The sequence below is a fragment of the Photinus pyralis genome, unplaced genomic scaffold, assembly GCF_008802855.1.
Source record: "Photinus pyralis isolate 1611_PpyrPB1 unplaced genomic scaffold, Ppyr1.3 Ppyr1.4_LG10, whole genome shotgun sequence".
Classification (NCBI taxonomy): Eukaryota; Metazoa; Arthropoda; class Insecta; order Coleoptera; family Lampyridae; genus Photinus; species Photinus pyralis.
The window spans coordinates 13,288,956-13,305,990 of NW_022170250.1; the positions used below are offsets into that span (position 1 = coordinate 13,288,956).

At 44.3% G+C, this 17,035-nt stretch overlaps 3 protein-coding genes across 3 annotated transcripts; 1 reads left to right on the forward strand and 2 right to left on the reverse strand.

The window, feature by feature from the left end:
- Nucleotides 1-1,738: 1,738 nt before the first annotated feature.
- On the reverse strand, nt 1,739-3,417 carry LOC116162186 (sodium/bile acid cotransporter 7-like). Its single transcript, XM_031475733.1, has 6 exons — nt 3,151-3,417; nt 2,883-3,102; nt 2,683-2,833; nt 2,188-2,431; nt 2,018-2,140; nt 1,739-1,971 (listed from the first exon to the last, which is right to left on the reverse strand). Exons 1-6 carry the CDS (start codon nt 3,260-3,262, stop codon nt 1,808-1,810), a joined length of 1,014 nt encoding a protein of 337 aa, XP_031331593.1. The 5' UTR covers nt 3,263-3,417; the 3' UTR covers nt 1,739-1,807.
- An 879-nt stretch (nt 3,418-4,296) lies between these two features.
- Nucleotides 4,297-11,251, forward strand: LOC116161682 (DNA (cytosine-5)-methyltransferase PliMCI-like). Its single transcript, XM_031475122.1, has 12 exons — nt 4,297-4,391; nt 4,454-4,749; nt 5,622-6,203; nt 6,256-6,915; nt 6,960-7,150; nt 7,197-7,356; nt 7,402-7,642; nt 7,694-7,891; nt 9,608-9,768; nt 9,823-10,100; nt 10,150-10,979; nt 11,029-11,251. The coding sequence occupies exons 2-12, from the start codon at nt 4,483-4,485 to the stop codon at nt 11,226-11,228; spliced, it is 3,768 nt and encodes a 1,255-aa protein (XP_031330982.1). The 5' UTR covers nt 4,297-4,391; nt 4,454-4,482; the 3' UTR covers nt 11,229-11,251.
- Nucleotides 11,252-14,971: 3,720 nt separating this feature from the next.
- On the reverse strand, nt 14,972-16,972 carry LOC116161636. Its single transcript, XM_031475057.1, has 5 exons — nt 16,046-16,972; nt 15,685-15,988; nt 15,376-15,612; nt 15,177-15,326; nt 14,972-15,127 (listed from the first exon to the last, which is right to left on the reverse strand). The coding sequence occupies exons 1-5, from the start codon at nt 16,186-16,188 to the stop codon at nt 15,017-15,019; spliced, it is 945 nt and encodes a 314-aa protein (XP_031330917.1). The 5' UTR covers nt 16,189-16,972; the 3' UTR covers nt 14,972-15,016.
- Between the last annotated feature and the right edge of the window lie 63 nt (nt 16,973-17,035).

Sequence of the window (17,035 nt, forward strand, 5' to 3'; positions counted from 1 at the left end):
GTCAACTTCCGGAAATGGTATTGGAACCATCGTATGCTGCGGGTGCTACGCTCGCCCCCACGATACTATTAACCGTCAGGACTTCCGTACTTTTCGAGAAGATTAGCACCTTTTCCTAGGAACCATTGCAGAGCAGAGACTACTGTAGCACCGGGGGGTCTAAAATATCCCACAATGACAATTTTCGGAAAGGGGGGCTACGTTCTCCCCCACAAAACGTTTAGCACTCAGGGCTCTCTCAGTTTTTGAGATTATCAGATCATCTTCTCCTAAGAAGCATTGCAGAGAACGTAACGTCATCAAAGGATGACTCTAAAAAGCGCGGCGGCGAGGATTCCCGATTCAAATCTATCCAACAAAGAATAAGGATTCGATAACCCTTTGCACATACCGGGATAACAGGAATATAAAACGAAAATGAAAGCCCAATTACCTATACACTCTCAAGGTTTTCTGATCGTGACAATGGGAATGAAAGGATGAGTAACATTATAGGAATTGGAAGCTGAGGAGGAAGGATCTACGTACGTCTGAGGAAAACCTCCTGACAGAGCAGTCGGCAACGGGATTCGAACCCGCAACCTCCCGAATAGTAGTCCAGTGGCGTACATAGAAATTTATTCTGGGGGGGGGGGGGATTAAACAAGTTCGTGTCACCCAATGCGTACTAGAAGGGGGAAGGGGGGGGGGTAAGAAATAGAAATTGGGTTGCAGGTTGCTGATGCTGGTAGTCATTTATCTATTTGTTATGGTACAGGCGAAAAAGATTAGATTAGAACGGTATTTTATTTCTTACTGCTGACAGGCCCCTTTATTGCTTTTGCTTTAATTAGTCAACGAAAACTTTGAATAATAGGTATATTTATGGGCAAAAAACCAATTTCGAAAAAAAATTCAAAGGGCTGTAACTTTTGACCTAGTAGTTCAATCTTGGAACTGTTTTAAATTATGGATTCTACAGGCCACATTCTATAAGAAATTTTTTTCCGGGTCGATCTGAGACAATTTTTTTTGCGAGCCTCAAAAAAACGCAGTGTATAACCTTCCTTTTTTACCAAAAATCGACTACACCAAAATTTCTCGGGAAAACACTTTTTCGATTAGACGTCTCAATCGAAAGTTATGGGCAAAAAAAATTCCTGTTTTTAAAATTCTTATTTTCGTCATTCGTGAAAGGCAGGACGCAGGTACCTCACCTCAGTAGCAGTACTAAGTACCTGATACCATTGTTTATAAAGTATTTAAACAATGCTGATACCTATTTGTTATTTTGGGCATCAATGTAGCGAATTGCCGATCGATGCCGAATAGCCAAATCGTTGACTGCCAACACTGATCACTCACTGAATAGTGAATACTACAGAATATTTAGATTTTAGTGACTTTAGACTTTAACCAAAACCAAAATTGCTCTCTATATATACCTATATATTATTGCCTCTATTTTAAAGTGGGCGGAGCGGAGTATTACCTAAATACCTAATAGCTATGATGATAACTCAATTCTTCTGGGGGGGGAGTATCCCCTTCAACCCCGGAAAATACGCCACTGTAAGTAGGCATTCGACGCAACCACTCCGCCATTGACTTGTTGCGGCCCTGTATTTAAACAGTCGCACGCTACTGGCCAAACCGCGCGGACCAATCAGGCGACGTCATTTCGGAGTCTACTGCGTGCTGTCACGCGGTAGCCACAAGTCAAGAGGAACATATCGTTGTCCAAAAATAGAATGACAGATCTGCTTTCAGCTTTTTATTATAAATACATAAAACACATATATAAATATAACATTTAACATATATCTCGCTACAACGGCAATTTCTTGCTTTTGTGGGAATACATCCACTCTTTCAGGTGCGTAACCAGCAACCCGCCGAGAATCATTTGCGTAGGATGATAGACCAGCAGTGGCAAACTGATGTGACTTAGATGTGAAAATCCGTGAAACATAATGCGCAGAATCGGGATACCTTCAATTTCGCCTTGAATGGTTTTTGCGCATGCGCCTTTACGTACCTAACGTCAACGACTTGTGAGTCGAACAGAACACTGCGCATACGACGTCGGCGGGACTGAAGCACCGCACAGATTTGGCAACGGTGAAGCTGACGGCGAGCAAAACCATTTGTACTACCAGCACTGAAACGTGACGGTGAAATTTGGACCCCAAAAATTACCCGGTTCACCTATAAACATTGTTAGCAAAATATCGGTCGCCATTAGTCCGGTGTCTGGCACGTTGAACGTATCGCAAAACGTCGTGTAGATGATAAATAACAAAGCGGACTGGCTCATTGCGTTTAGCGGCAATTTGTGGCCCCTAAATTCGGTGTGGCGCCTGACCAGTTGGCCGGCGAGTAAAGGCAATAACACGGACACCGAAAGCTGCACAATGGTTCCCATTAGTGGTACGACAGTTGTGAAACCCAACTGGAAAAAAGTGCACTTCAATAATTATTGGGTTCGGTAATTTGACGAACTTGTAACCCCCCCTCCCCCCAGTGAATAATTTTGATTGGTGGGGGACAAACAAGAGATAATTTGACATCAAGGAGTTCTTGGATGCAGTGACCCATGAATCAAGTGAGATGCACGAAATTAAGGAAGCGCACCGGCCATTATCAATACTTAAATCGGTTTACAAGTTCGTCAAAGTAGTTCTCTCCCCGTTACTGACTTACATTAAACAGCAGCAGCAGCGGCGTCACGACAATACCAAAAAAGCTACCTAAAACAGAATTAAAAATTGCAGCGGTTTCGTTACCCTGAGAGGCTTTGGTTAGTATAACGGCACTTGAGACGGGCGGCGGCATGCACGCGACGGTTACCAGACTGAAACAGATCGAGTGACCGACAAAAATACGAATCGTCCCCAACTTACCCCTTCAAAATCCATTTATCTATTCTAAAAATGTTTAAAAAAATAACGAGCGTCTGCACGAAGATTGGAATGAAAACGAATGTGAACGACTGTACGAATAAGTGCAACCAGTGCTGCTGGAGAGTGTGGCGCACGCTCTCCGTCTTAATCGACAGCCCACTCACGAAGAATATCAAGGATACTGCTCCGTACTTGACGGTGTACTCCGGCTTAAGCGGGCCTACAAGTGGAGGTTTAGTTAAAGTGATCGAACGGGGGGAGTAAGAACCTTCTCTGGCTCCTAAAGAAGGGTAAATACTAGCCAGGAGTATGCATATAAAAATACCGACGAGTAGCCAATGCTTAAGGAGGTAGTCGGTCAATACTGGTCTCGGTTTCATTTTCTAATTTGTAAAGTTTCAGTCTTGGTTTTTGCCTGGGTCTTCATTGAGATTGCTGGGTGTTTTTGGTTCGGTTTTAACGTAAAAATTTTGATTACATGGCTCTTTAAATTATTTGGCGAATTTAACCTCAAAATTGTGTTGTGAGCGGTGTTGCCATGGTATCGCCGCGCTTTGGCTGTGGCTCTTGCGACGCCAACATAATGTTCATTTATACAAGGGCCAATTATGTTAAATTGAAAAAAGGGGGGGATTGAGGATCGACAACGGTCGAAGGCAATGCCTCCTTTCGTTACTAAAAATCGCATTTGAAATTCTTTGAAAATATCAATGAAAAACTGAAAAAATCAAATTTGGTTTTCATTTTTCCCTAGCTTCAACGGTTGGAAATAGACGGTTTCCGTTAGCGCCTATGAGCACTTTTTTTTTGAGAACCGGAATCTGTTATCAGAATTTACATAACACGCTAGATGTAAAAGCTATAGGCTTCTTCTACTTTCTTATGGACGCCATATTGGATTTTTAAGAAATGAGACAGAGAACCAAAAAAAGACATTTGAACAAATCGATATCATAGCCATGTTGATTCAGCACGATCCAGTTACCCGTAGATCTTTAGTTAAGAAATGAATGTAAAACACTTGATTTTGAAATGTTTCTTGTAAATTATGTATAGAGTGTGACACGTTATTATTATCATTATTATTTTTTCTCTATCTTATTCCGTAAAAAAACAATATGGCGTCCATAAGCAATATGAAAGATGGAAAATCTGATAACAGATTCTGCGAAAAAACTTGCCGATAAAAGGTGCTAACGGGAAAATGAAAGTGAAATTTGACATTTTCAGTTTTTCATTGATATTTAAAGAATTTCAAATTCGTTTTTTAGTCCCAAAAGGGAGCATGTAATCTTACGCAGATCCCAATGATGAGTAAAGAATTTGAACCACCCTGTACACAGATAAATAAATTACCAAAGGTAGTTACTACCGGCAACACCGCACGTCACATGCTTTCTTTAACTTTTTTTTAGGTTATTCAACAGTTTCCCGCCGTTTTACAGTAATCGTTCTGTTGCCTTTTCTCCACATTTCTCAGAATTTCGTACCTTCCAGAACACTTTCCAGGTATTTATCACTCATTTCTGGACCAAGTCGCGAGCGAAGCATAACAAATCAACCTGTTTTAGATTCTTTATCGCCCCTTTTCTCGGAGGCAATGTCGATACTCGAAGAGGAGGAGAACATCTCCAAGAAGTTAAAAGTTGTCCACGAGGATAACGTCACGAAGAACGCGATTAACACGCAGACAACCAAATCGGAACGCTGTGCGATATGCAAACAGTACGTGGAGGAGGCGCCGTTGTACAACGGCCATCCGAACAATGCCTCAGAGGAGTACATCGCCTTGACCGATGAGCGGCTGATGCTGTTTACCGGTGACGAGATGGATCTCGATGAGAAGGACGAACGGCCTACGCACAAGGTGAGTCGAACGGCTGACCTACTCCAAGATATTTGCCTTATTTTTAAGGGTGGAGCTCAAAGAGTCTTAAGGTCTTGAAACAGGGGGGGGGGGGGGTTGGAACCAACCCATATTATAGCTGGTTCCAGGTAATGTAACTTCGGTTACTGGAAGTGTGGGGGAGGATTCCAATACCTTCCGCAGACTGCCCGGTATACTGTGTTCTCTGCCTATTTCTTGGTAGAAGGAGATATGTGACAATCTTCCCAAATAAACTGTAATGAGTTCTGATGGCCATGATGGGGGGGGGGGGTGTGGAATACCCTCCAGTATATATGGTGGCTGTATTACCCATTTAAAAAAAAAACCAGTATACCTATCCCCAACAAATTGTTTTTCCTCCAGCACTCGCGTGGTAGCCTTTGGGAAAAAGGTAATTGAACCTTCTTTTCCTGGGGGGTATCCCATGCCCCCCAGTATATTTGGTGGCTCTTTTTGCCATTTAAAAAAAACACCATTGTCTCCCCAGTAAATTGTCTTTTGCCTCCAGCAATTTTGTGGTGATCTTTGGGAAAAGGGGGGGGTGAGAGAGAGAGAGAGAGAGAGAGAGAGAGAGAGAGAGAGAGAACCGAAAAATACCAGGTTCTTTGGCACTATACTAATAAAGGTGCCGATAGCGGTTCCTGTTTCAATTGAGGGGGGGGGGGGCTATAAATGCAATTGGTTGCGGTTCTGGTACCGGTTCCTAACCCTCTGAAATGCACCTGGAGATCTTTAAAGCTCGTAAAGGAGCTTAAACGCTCTTCATCAGTATTCAGAGGCCTGTGAAGGGCCACTAAGAGGCCAATGAAAACTCTTGGCGAGATAAATGGTTAAAGAACATACGATTTTAGATCACCTACTTCAGCGTCTACGACAAGAACGGGCACTTGTGCCCCTTCGACGGCGGATTGATCGAGGCCAACAAGCTGCTCTACTTCTCCGGCTATGTCAAACCGATTTACGACGAGGACAGCACGACGAACAACGGAATCCCAACGAAAGACATGGGCCCGATCAACGAGTGGTACATTTCCGGGTTCGACGGCGGCGAGAAGGCTCTGGTCGGCTTTTCAACGGCGTACGCAGAGTACTACCTCATGGAGGCGGCGCCCGAGTACGAGCCCATTATGAAAGTCGTACGCGTGAAGATTATCCTATCGAAGTTGATCATCGAGTATCTGCTGGACGAGGGTTGGAAGCAGCCGACGTACGAGGACCTGCTGCAGCGGCTACTGGCGAGCGGCGATCCCGATCTGTCCGAGGACGCGCTCCTGCAGCACGCCCAGTTCATTTGCGAACGCGTCTCGAGCTTCGATACGACCGCCGGCGAGGAAGACGAGCTGCTCATTACCGCCCCGTGCATGCGGTCGCTCGTGAAAATGGCGGGGGTTACGTTTAGAGCTCGGAAGAAAGTTAGAAAAATTGAAACAAAGGTAAACCACCCCGCCGGTCCTGTTTTTCCCACTTGCATTTTGTATGTCTCAGGGTCTTAAGAAGAAGCAGACGGTTTGGAGCAAGGCGACGACCACGAACCTCGTCCGCGAGGTGTTCGAAGCCTTCTTCGTCGACCAAATCGACCAGAAGGACAAGGGTCCGCGCCGGAAGCGCTGCGGCGTCTGCGAGGCGTGCCAAACGTCCGACTGCGGCACCTGCGCGCACTGTCGCAACATGCTCAAGTTCGGCGGCACCGGACGCAGCAAGCAGGCGTGCCTGATGCGGAGATGCCCGAACATGGCGATCCAGGCGGCCGACGACGATTCGGGCGACGACGATCGGACGCTCGCGGCGTTATTGAGCGTCGAGAGCAAGACGCCGCTTTCGAAGCGGATCATTTGCGAGGTCAGGTGGATCGGTTCGGCGGCGGTCGAGTACAACAACCGATTCTACTACAACTCGGCGCAGGTCGGCGATATCGTCGTCGAGCCGGACGACTGCGTGATGCTCAACTCGGAGGAGCCGAATCAGCCGCTACTAATCGCTCGCGTCGGGTACATGTGGCAGGAGGGGGACGAGACGTTGTTTCACGCGCATCTCTTCTGTCGAGGCTCCGATACCGTCTTGGGGGAGACTTCGGATCCGCGCGAGCTCTTCGTCGTGGACGTATGCGAAAATTGCCCGTTGGGGAGTATCGTGCGGAAAGCTAAGGTGAGAGTCACTAACCGCTACCCATTCTAGCGCGATATTCTCAGGTGGAAAAGCGAAAGTTGGCGAATAACTGGGCGATTTGCGGCGGCCTAGACAAACTTCCGCCTCGTCTCGAAGACGACGGGCGGACTTTCTTTTACAGTAAGCGATACGACAGTGACTACAGCCGGTTTGTTGACTACTCCGAAGAGAAACCCGACGGTTCCCTGCCGTACACTCCCTGCGACGGTTGCAGGTAAGACCAATTCCCGCCTTTCCGGGTCCACCAATATCGATTTTAGGAGACGTACCCAAAAAAAGAAGCTCAACTCGATTACGTACGCCAATGGCGAGGTTCACTGGGGGGGAGATGCCTACAGAGTCGGGAGCGGGGTGTTCCTGGAGCCGGATACTTTCATCTTCAAATCCGACGTTACGGATATTGACGATTCATTTGCGCAGGTGAGATCAGTTTCAGTGGGGAACGTCACTAACGGCGTGATTTAGAAAGAAAACAGCGTCGACGAGGTGATGTACCCGGAGTACTACCGTAAGCCGGCCGAAAACGGACGAGGAACCAACGCGGAGACGCCCGATCCGTTCTGCATCGGTCTCATCGAGGATATCTCCGAGTTGAAAAACGCGGTCCAAATTCGCGTGCGCAAATTTTACCGCCCAGAGAACACTCAGGAGGGTCATTTTCTGTCGTACCGAAAGGACCTGAATCTCGTGTATTGGTCGCATGAAGGTCGTCGCTCGCGTGGCTCTGTCACTTTTGAAATTAAACTTGGCGTTTCAGAGAGGACCATCAATTTCAATTTGGTCACCGGAAAGTGTTACCTCGCCTACGGACCGGCGCTGGACGTGCCCGTCGCCGAGTGGAGCGCCGCCGGACCGTACCGATTTTATTTTACCGAAAGTTACGACGCCAAAACGCAGAAGATCGGCGACGTGCCGGCGCAGGCGACCCGTATCGGTTCGCTGGGAAAAGGAAAGGGTGAGTTCCGAAAACTAAAATCAAAGAGACTGGTTGATATAAAATCAAAAATGTACAAAATTTGAACTTTGAACGGCAACCGACCTTTGAACTTTGAACGACGCCCCACCTTTGGACTTTGTATTAAGATTTAAATCTCGGATGCGTTTTATATTTTAATAATGGCTTTCAGTTTAGAAAAACGATCATTTGCATTTAACAAATGTTTGAACGTTGGTCTACTTCCAGTTGCGAAACAAAGCGGTAAGCGACCTTTTACTGTGTCTAAACCACCCCAAAAGAAGGGGCGTGAAACTTAACTTCACCTTGATCTCACACCTCAAGATCATTACTTTGATAATGAACGGTGAGGGAATTTTTGGACTTTGAAACGGCGAGCAACCTTTGTACTTTGAACGACGCCCCGCCTTTGGACTTTGTATTAAGATTTAAATCGCGGACGCGTTTTATATCTTAATAATGGCTTTCAGTTTAGAAAAACGATCATTTGGATTTAACAAATGTTTGAACGTTGGTCTACCTCCGAATTTAACCTTCAGTTGCGAAACAAAGCGGGGAGCGACCTTTTACTTTGTCTAAACCATCCCAAAAGAAGGGACGTGAAACTTAACTTCACCTTGATCTCACACCTCGAGATCATTACTTTGATAATGAACCGTGAGGGAATTTTTGGACTTTGAAACGGCGAGCAACCTTTGAACTTTGAACGACGCCCCACCTCTGCACTTTGTATTAAGATTTAAATCGCGAGCGCGTTTTATATCTTAATGGCTTTCAGTTTAGAAAAACGATCATTTGGATTTAACAAATGTTTGAACGTTGGTCTACCTCCGAATTTAACCTTCAGTTGCGAAACAAAGCGGGGAGCGACCTTTTACTTTGTCTAAACCATCCCAAAAGAAGGGACGTGAAACTTAACTTCACCTTGATCTCACACCTCGAGATCATTACTTTGATAATGAACCGTGAGGGAATTTTTGGACTTTGAAACGGCGAGCAACCTTTGAACTTTGAACGACGCCCCACCTCTGCACTTTGTATTAAGATTTAAATCGCGAGCGCGTTTTATATCTTAATGGCTTTCAGTTTAGAAAAACGATCATTTGGATTTAACAAATGTTTGAACGTTGGTCTACCTCCGAATTTAACCTCCAGTTGCGAAACAAAGCGGTGAGCGACCTTTGATCGGTTATCTACTTGTCTAAACCACCCCAAAAGAAGGGACGTGAAACTTAACTTCACCTTGATCTCACACCTCGAGATCATTACTTTGATAATGAACCGTGAGGGAATTTTTGGACTTTGAAACGGCGAGCAACCTTTGAACTTTGAACGACGCCCCACCTCTGCACTTTGTATTAAGATTTAAATCGCGAGCGCGTTTTATATCTTAATGGCTTTCAGTTTAGAAAAACGATCATTTGGATTTAACAAATGTTTGAACGTTGGTCTACCTACGAATTTCACCTCCAGTTGCGATACAAAGCGGTGAGCGACCTTTGATCGGTTATCTACATTGTCTAAACCACCCCAAAAGGAAGAGCGTGAAACTTAACTTCACCTTTGAACGGTGAGCAACCTTTGGACTTTGAACGGCAGACAAACTGTGTGAACTTTGAACGGTGGTTTGTAGTTTGAGTAACTTCAGTAGACTGACCTTGAAAATGCGTGTGCACGCGCAGGTACTATCTTAAGTGAATTTCTTCTTTTTTGTAGGCAAGGGTAAGGGTAAATCGAGCCAAGCCGAGCAAAAGCCCAAAGATATTCCGCCTCAATGGGAAACGACCCGCAAATTAAAGAGCATGGACGTATTCGCCGGATGCGGGGGCCTCTCCGAAGGCTTGCACCAGGTCAAGATTGCCGAAACGAAGTGGGCGGTCGGTATTCGTATTGCGCTCGTCGCCCGACTGATTTCGTTCGGATTTTTCTAGATCGAGAAGGAGCCGGCGGCGGCCCGGGCGTTCAAGTTGAACAACCCCGACGCCATAGTCTACACCGAGGACTGCAACGAACTGCTACGGATTGTTATGTCGGAAAACGAAGACGAGGTGGACGGCAAGCGGTTGCCCAAAAAGGGCGACGTGGAGCTACTCGTGGGCGGTCCGCCGTGTCAGGGCTTTTCGGGGATGAACCGCTTCAACGCCGGCCAGTATTCCCTCTTCAAAAACTCGCTGATTGTCTCCTACTTGAGCTTCTGCGATTACTACCGGTGGGTGACGGGCGCCGCCGGAAGCTTCGCTGATCTTTGCTGATTTTAGGCCGGCATACTTCATTCTGGAGAACGTCCGGAATTTCGTCTCGTTCAAGCGAAGCATGGTGCTGAAGCTGACCTTACGTTGCCTACTGGCGATCGGCTACCAGGTGACCTTCGGCGTCGTACAGGCCGGCCACTACGGAATACCGCAAACGCGACGTCGGCTAATTATAATGGCCGCCGCCCCGGGATTCGTACTGCCCAGGTTTCCCGAACCGCAGCACGTCTTCAGCAAGAAGGGCTGTCAGCTGTCGGTCCCCGTCGATAACTTCAAGTACCACACGGGGGTAAAGTGGACTGCGGCCGCCCCCTACCGGACGATAACCGTACGCGACTCCATGGCCGACTTGCCCGACATCAAAAACGGCAGCAATGTGAAGGAGATGCCCTACGACACCGAGGCGAACTCGCACTTTCAGCGAATGATGCGCGCCGGAGACCCCAACGGATTGGTCAGCGACCACATTTGCAAGGAGATGGCGCCCATCGTCGAGGCGCGCATGGCTCAGATTCCGATCTTCTCGGGGGCGGACTGGAGGGACCTGCCGAATATTCAGTTGAAGCTCAGCGACGGCACCTACACGAACAAGCTGAAGTACCCGTACAGATCGAAGAAGCAGAAGAAGAACGATCCGCCTCGAGGAGTCTGCGCCTGCGCCAGCACCGGCCCCTGCGACCCAACCGATCGACAAATCAACACCATAATACCCTGGTGCCTACCTCACACCGCCGACAGGCACAACAATTGGTCGGGCTTGTACGGGCGACTGGATTGGGACGGATTTTTTAGCACCACAGTCACCAATCCGGAGCCGATGGGCAAACAGGGAAGAGGTAACGTGACATCTTTGCGTAGAGGGTGGCTCTTAACTCGACTTTACAGTTTTGCATCCGGAACAGCATCGCGTCGTTAGCGTGAGGGAGTGCGCGCGTTCCCAAGGATTTCCCGACCGGTACCAGTTTTACGGAAACATTTTGGACAAACACAGACAAGTCGGAAACGCCGTACCTCCACCTTTGGGCGCGTCGATCGGGCGCGAAATTCAAAAGGCGTTAGCGGCAACCATGAACATTGAAGACTGACTTTTAATTTTAGGACCTTAGACAATAACCTTTTACTATTAAAGATAGTTTTGCATTTTCTCTGTTTTTTTTCCAACCACCTACTGATCTTTAGATTCTGAGACGAAGGGATCAGGATACGCATCATCAGTGAAAAGTCAAACCTGGCGTTTTTGTTATCCTGATACATTTTCTATGAAGTACATAATTATGTGATTCTTTTTTTGAAAATTGGTATAAGAAGAACGAAGAACACAATACAGGACAAGTTCGCGTTTCTGTTATCCTGGTAGAATTATTTTCTGCGAAGAAGTTTTTATCGGGAGAACATAATTACGTGCCAAGGTTTTAAAAATCCACGTGTTTCACTGAAATTTGTATCAGAAGAACATACTACTTTGGCATTTCTGTTATCCTGATACACAATACAGGACAAGTTCGCGTTTATGTTATCCTGGTAGAATTATTTTCTGCGAAGAAGTTTTTATCGGGAGAACATAATTACGTGCCAAGGTTTTAAAAATCCACGTGTTTCAGTGAAATTTGTATCAGAAGAACATACTACTTTGGCATTTCTGTTATCCTGATACACAATACAGGACAAGTTCGCGTTTCTGTTATCCTGGTAGAATTATTTTCTGCGAAGAAGTTTTTATCGGGAGAACATAATTACGTGCCAAGGTTTTAAAAATCCACGTGTTTCAGTGAAATTTGTATCAGAAGAACATACTACTTTGGCATTTCTGTTATCCTGATACACAATACAGGACAAGTTCGCGTTTCTGTTATCCTGGTAGAATTATTTTCTGCGAAGAAGTTTTTATCGGGAGAACATAATTACGTACAAAGGTTTTAAAAATCCACGTGTTTCAGTGAAATTTGTATCAGAAGAACAAACTAGTTTGGCATTTCTGTTATCCTAATACACAATACAGGACAAGTTCGCGTTTCTGTTATCCTGGTAGAATTATTTTCTGCGTAGAAGTTTTTATCGGGAGAACATAATTACGTGCCAAGGTTTTAAAAATCCACGTGTTTCGGTGAAATTTGTATCAGAAGAACATACTACTTTGGCATTTCTGTTATCCTGATACACAATACAGGACAAGTTCGCGTTTCTGTTATCCTGGTAGAATTATTTTCCGCGAAGAAGTTTTTATCGGGAGAACATAATTACGTACAAAGGTTTTAAAAATCCACGTGTTTCAGTGAAATTTGTATCAGAAGAACAAACTAGTTTGGCATTTCTGTTATCCTAATACACAATACAGGACAAGTTCGCGTTTCTGTTATCCTGGTAGAATTATTTTCTGCGAAGAAGTTTTTATCGGGAGAACACAATTACGTGCCAAGGTTTTAAAATCCCACGTGTTTCAGTGAAATTTGTATCAGAAGAACATACTACTTTGGCATTTCTGTTATCCTGATACATATTACAGGACAAGTTCGCGTTTCTGTTATCCTGGTAGAATTATTTTCTGCGAAAAAGTTTTTATCGGGAGAACATAATTACGTGCCAAGGTTTTAAAAATCCACGTGTTTCAGTGAAATTTGTATCAGAAGAACATACTACTTTGGCATTTCTGTTATCCTGATACACAATGCAGGACAAGTTCGCGTTTCTGTTATCCTGGTAGAATTATTTTCTGCGAAGAAGTTTTTATCGGGAGAACATAATTACGTACAAAGGTTTTAAAAATCCACGTGTTTCAGTGAAATTTGTATCAGAAGAACAAACTAGTTTGGCATTTCTGTTATCCTAATACACAATACAGGACAAGTTCGCGTTTCTGTTATCCTGGTAGAATTATTTTCTGCGTAGAAGTTTTTATCGGGAGAACATAATTACGTGCCAAGGTTTTAAAAATCCACGTGTTTCGGTGAAATTTGTATCAGAAGAACATACTACTTTGGCATTTCTGTTATCCTGATACACAATACAGGACAAGTTCGCGTTTCTGTTATCCTGGTAGAATTATTTTCCGCGAAGAAGTTTTTATCGGGAGAACATAATTACGTACAAAGGTTTTAAAAATCCACGTGTTTCAGTGAAATTTGTATCAGAAGAACAAACTAGTTTGGCATTTCTGTTATCCTAATACACAATACAGGACAAGTTCGCGTTTCTGTTATCCTGGTAGAATTATTTTCTGCGAAGAAGTTTTTATCGGGAGAACACAATTACGTGCCAAGGTTTTAAAATCCCACGTGTTTCAGTGAAATTTGTATCAGAAGAACATACTACTTTGGCATTTCTGTTATCCTGATACATAATACAGGACAAGTTCGCGTTTCTGTTATCCTGGTAGAATTATTTTGTGCGAAGAAGTTTTTATCGGGAGAACATAATTACGTGCCAAGGTTTTAAAACCCACGTGTTTCAGTGAAATTCGTATCAGAAGAACATACTACTTTGGCATTTCTGTTATCCTGATACATAATACAGGACAAGTTCGCGTTTCTGTTAACCTGGTAGAATTATTTTCTGCGAAGAAGTTTGTATCGGGAGAACATAATTACGTGCCAAGGTTTTAAAAATCCACGTGTTTCGGTGAAATTTGTATCAGAAGAACATACTACTTTGGCATTTCTGTTATCCTGATACATAATACAGGACAAGTTCGCGTTTCTGTTAACCAGGTAGAATTATTTTCTGCGAAGAAGTTTGTATCGGGTGAACATGATTACGTGTCAAGGTTTTAAAAATCCACGTGTTTCAGTGACCTTAATACACTTATTTCTTGTTTGTTGGAGACAGTTTGGTATCAGGACATAATACGCGAAAATGTCTAAGAAAATCTTCTCGCGTTTCTGTTATTTCGATACATGTGTGTCTTTTTTTGAAAATTGGTATCAGGAGAACATACTACCTTGGCATTTCTGTTATCCTGATACAAATATTCCCTTTGTGTGAAAAAAAAATTATCAGGAGAACAGAAGTACACGGAAATGTCTTCTAAAGTCAAGCGTTTCTGCTATTCTAATAGATTTTTTTGAAAATTTCGTATCAGGAGAACATAATGGGCGACGAAGTCTAAAAAACCTTCATTCGTTTCTGTTGTCAGAATACAGTGGCGTATTTTATTTATTTAAATGTTAAAAACAGGAATTTTTTTGCCCATAACTTTTGATGGAGACGTCTAATCGAAAAAGTACTAATCGTTTTGAATTCTACGCACCAAAATTAATAAGAAAAAGTTTTCTCCCAAGAAATTTTGGTGCAGTCGATTTTTGGTAAAAAAGGACTGCCTTTTTTTGGCCCCAAAAACAAATTGTCTCAGATCGACCGGAAAAAAAATATTTTCTTATAGAATGTGGCCTGTAGAATCCATAATTTAAACCAGTTCCAAGATCGGGCTACTAGATCAAAAGTTACAGCCCTTTGAATTTTTTTTCGAAATTGGTTTTTTGCCCATACCTTTTTGATTGAGACGTCTAATCGAAAAAGTACGACTCGTTTTGGATTCTACGCACCAAAATTAATAAGAAAAAGTTCAGGATAAGAGTACGTGTAAAATTGGCCATACTTCCTTAACGTAGACCTTTACCTGATGACAAATTCTGAATGAAAGACAATAACAGGATGGAACACACCCAGGTCTGTTTTCCTGGTATCAAATGGTCATGGGAAATTGTTATCAAGATAATAGAATGCAAGACACGTCGATCAGGTACTCCAGAAGGCAGCGTGTTCTCCTCCAATAGCCAATTATCATCGGAAAAGGATTGTATCAGGGTTACAGAAAATCAACGGAGAATCCTTGATGAAACTTTATTTTGCAATTTTTTTATTTACATTTTTCTCTCGTTCACTTATCGCCTTTAGGTTTGTACTCCCTCTTCTTCTTCACCAGCAAGTCTTTCGGGCACTCCCTCGTTGACTCCTTCTTCTCCTTGCACTTCTCGTCGATTTCGTCCTTCTAAAACTGACGACATGAGTCCCGAAAGTCTTACGAAATGATCGCGTACCACGAAAGCCTCGATCCTCCCCTTATAATCATCTGTGTCCTTTTTCACGAGCCGATACTCTAAGTAGGTGAACGGTCGACTGTAACCTGTTACTCCTCTCGAACAGCAACAATTCGTCGGGAAGTCGGTCTCGGGAAATTGGTATGGAAACTGAAATTGCGATTAGGTTGTCGAAAAAAGGGGGCCGGGGGTCGCTTACGTTGTGGGTTTTGACGTAGGCTTCTATGGACTGGATGTCGGCTTCGGAACTGTGCTCGGTTTGCTTCGCAAAGACGGTGGCGCTGGTGTGGTACTCCTTCTGGGGTTTCATCTCGCTGGTCGGTGCGGTTTTTCGCGGACAGGAGTTGCACTCGTTCCGTTTTAACGGTTTTAGCGACGCCCGATAGAGGTCGCTGAACGAATCGAACGGGGCCTCCTGCTTTTCGCAAGCTTTACGCTGAAGAAGAACGAACGCGGACACAAGGAAGACTTTAATGCGCAAAACAGGTACATATCACAAGTTACTCACTTCGAAGTTCGACTTGCACTCGGGCGACTCGGCCTTATTTGCGCACTTCTCGGTGGTCACTTTCTTGCACTTTTCGATGTGACCACCTCCGCACTTGCTGCTGAAACGACGACGCGACTGCCCCACGGAAGATCTCACCGGATACTCGGGCAACCGAGACGTCAACTGCATGTTGCTCGCCTTTTCGTCGTCCGAGACCGTGTCGGACGCGATCATCTTCAGCGGGTCGGGGAACGGATTCGCCAGTCGCGACTTTTTCAGCGGCAATCTGATGCACTGGCACGTCGACGACTTCTGAAACGACCTGCAAATGCTGGGAGGTTAATCGGGGAGAACTACGCGTAAAAAAAAGGGGCGGCACCTGTACTCAATTTTGGAATCGTCCCCCGGCACGTGAGTGGAGCACATCAGCATTCGGCCGCACCGAAATGAGGTTGCCCTATCAGATTGTCTTACGTTTCTCCAGAGGCAGCGGTTAATTTTGGCGACGAGTTGTAAAGACATCGTGAGGAAAAAATGTAAGTTTTTCAAATTTTAATTGACATTTACACGAAATTTTACCGAAATAATTGAAGTCAAGGCAAGAGTTTTTTTGTGCCTTTTAGATTATCAGATGTTTATCTTCAAAAAAGTATTGCACAAAACGTAGCACGGAGGGTCTGGGGGGTATACATACGCCCCAAGCAAAGGGGGGATATTCCATTCCAATCGCATAAGCAGTTCCTGTAGTAAATTTGTTCCAAGTGATATTTGTCATTAGTTCTTTAGTTTGCCGATAGTGTTATAGGTTTCTTTTACGATAGTTCTTTGTTTTGTTGCTAGAGTTCGCGCTTTGTACCTTTCTGCACTTAATGCTAGCCCTTCTTTTTTAATTTGTTATTGCGCGCAGTTATATTTCTTTTCCCCTCAGTGCTTTCTCATTGGTCACATGCACATTTTTCCTTTTACCGACTTCGTGTCTTACCGTAAGGGATACAAGAATTACAGTTTTAGTAGCCTGATCAGTGTCAGACGTTAGACTTGATACTTCGCAATATTTTGTACCTCGCTATTCACTACCACTTTTTGTTTGTTGTGTTGTATTTTCTTCTGGCATTGCAGATCTATGCATTACAGTATTTTTGAGATCATTACGTTAAACCACCCTCGATTGTGACGTCAATTATTAGTTATGCTCTATCCCTATCAAGTATTTTATTTCTTTAGCTTGTCAAGACCGGAACAAGGAACGCTTAGTCTGCCTTGTTTCCCCCTTTTTGGCAAGTATTGTAGCGAACATTCCCGAAATTTCCATAGACATCGAGGCGCCATGAAATTAATTTTCTCGCAAACCGCCAGCACTGAAATATTT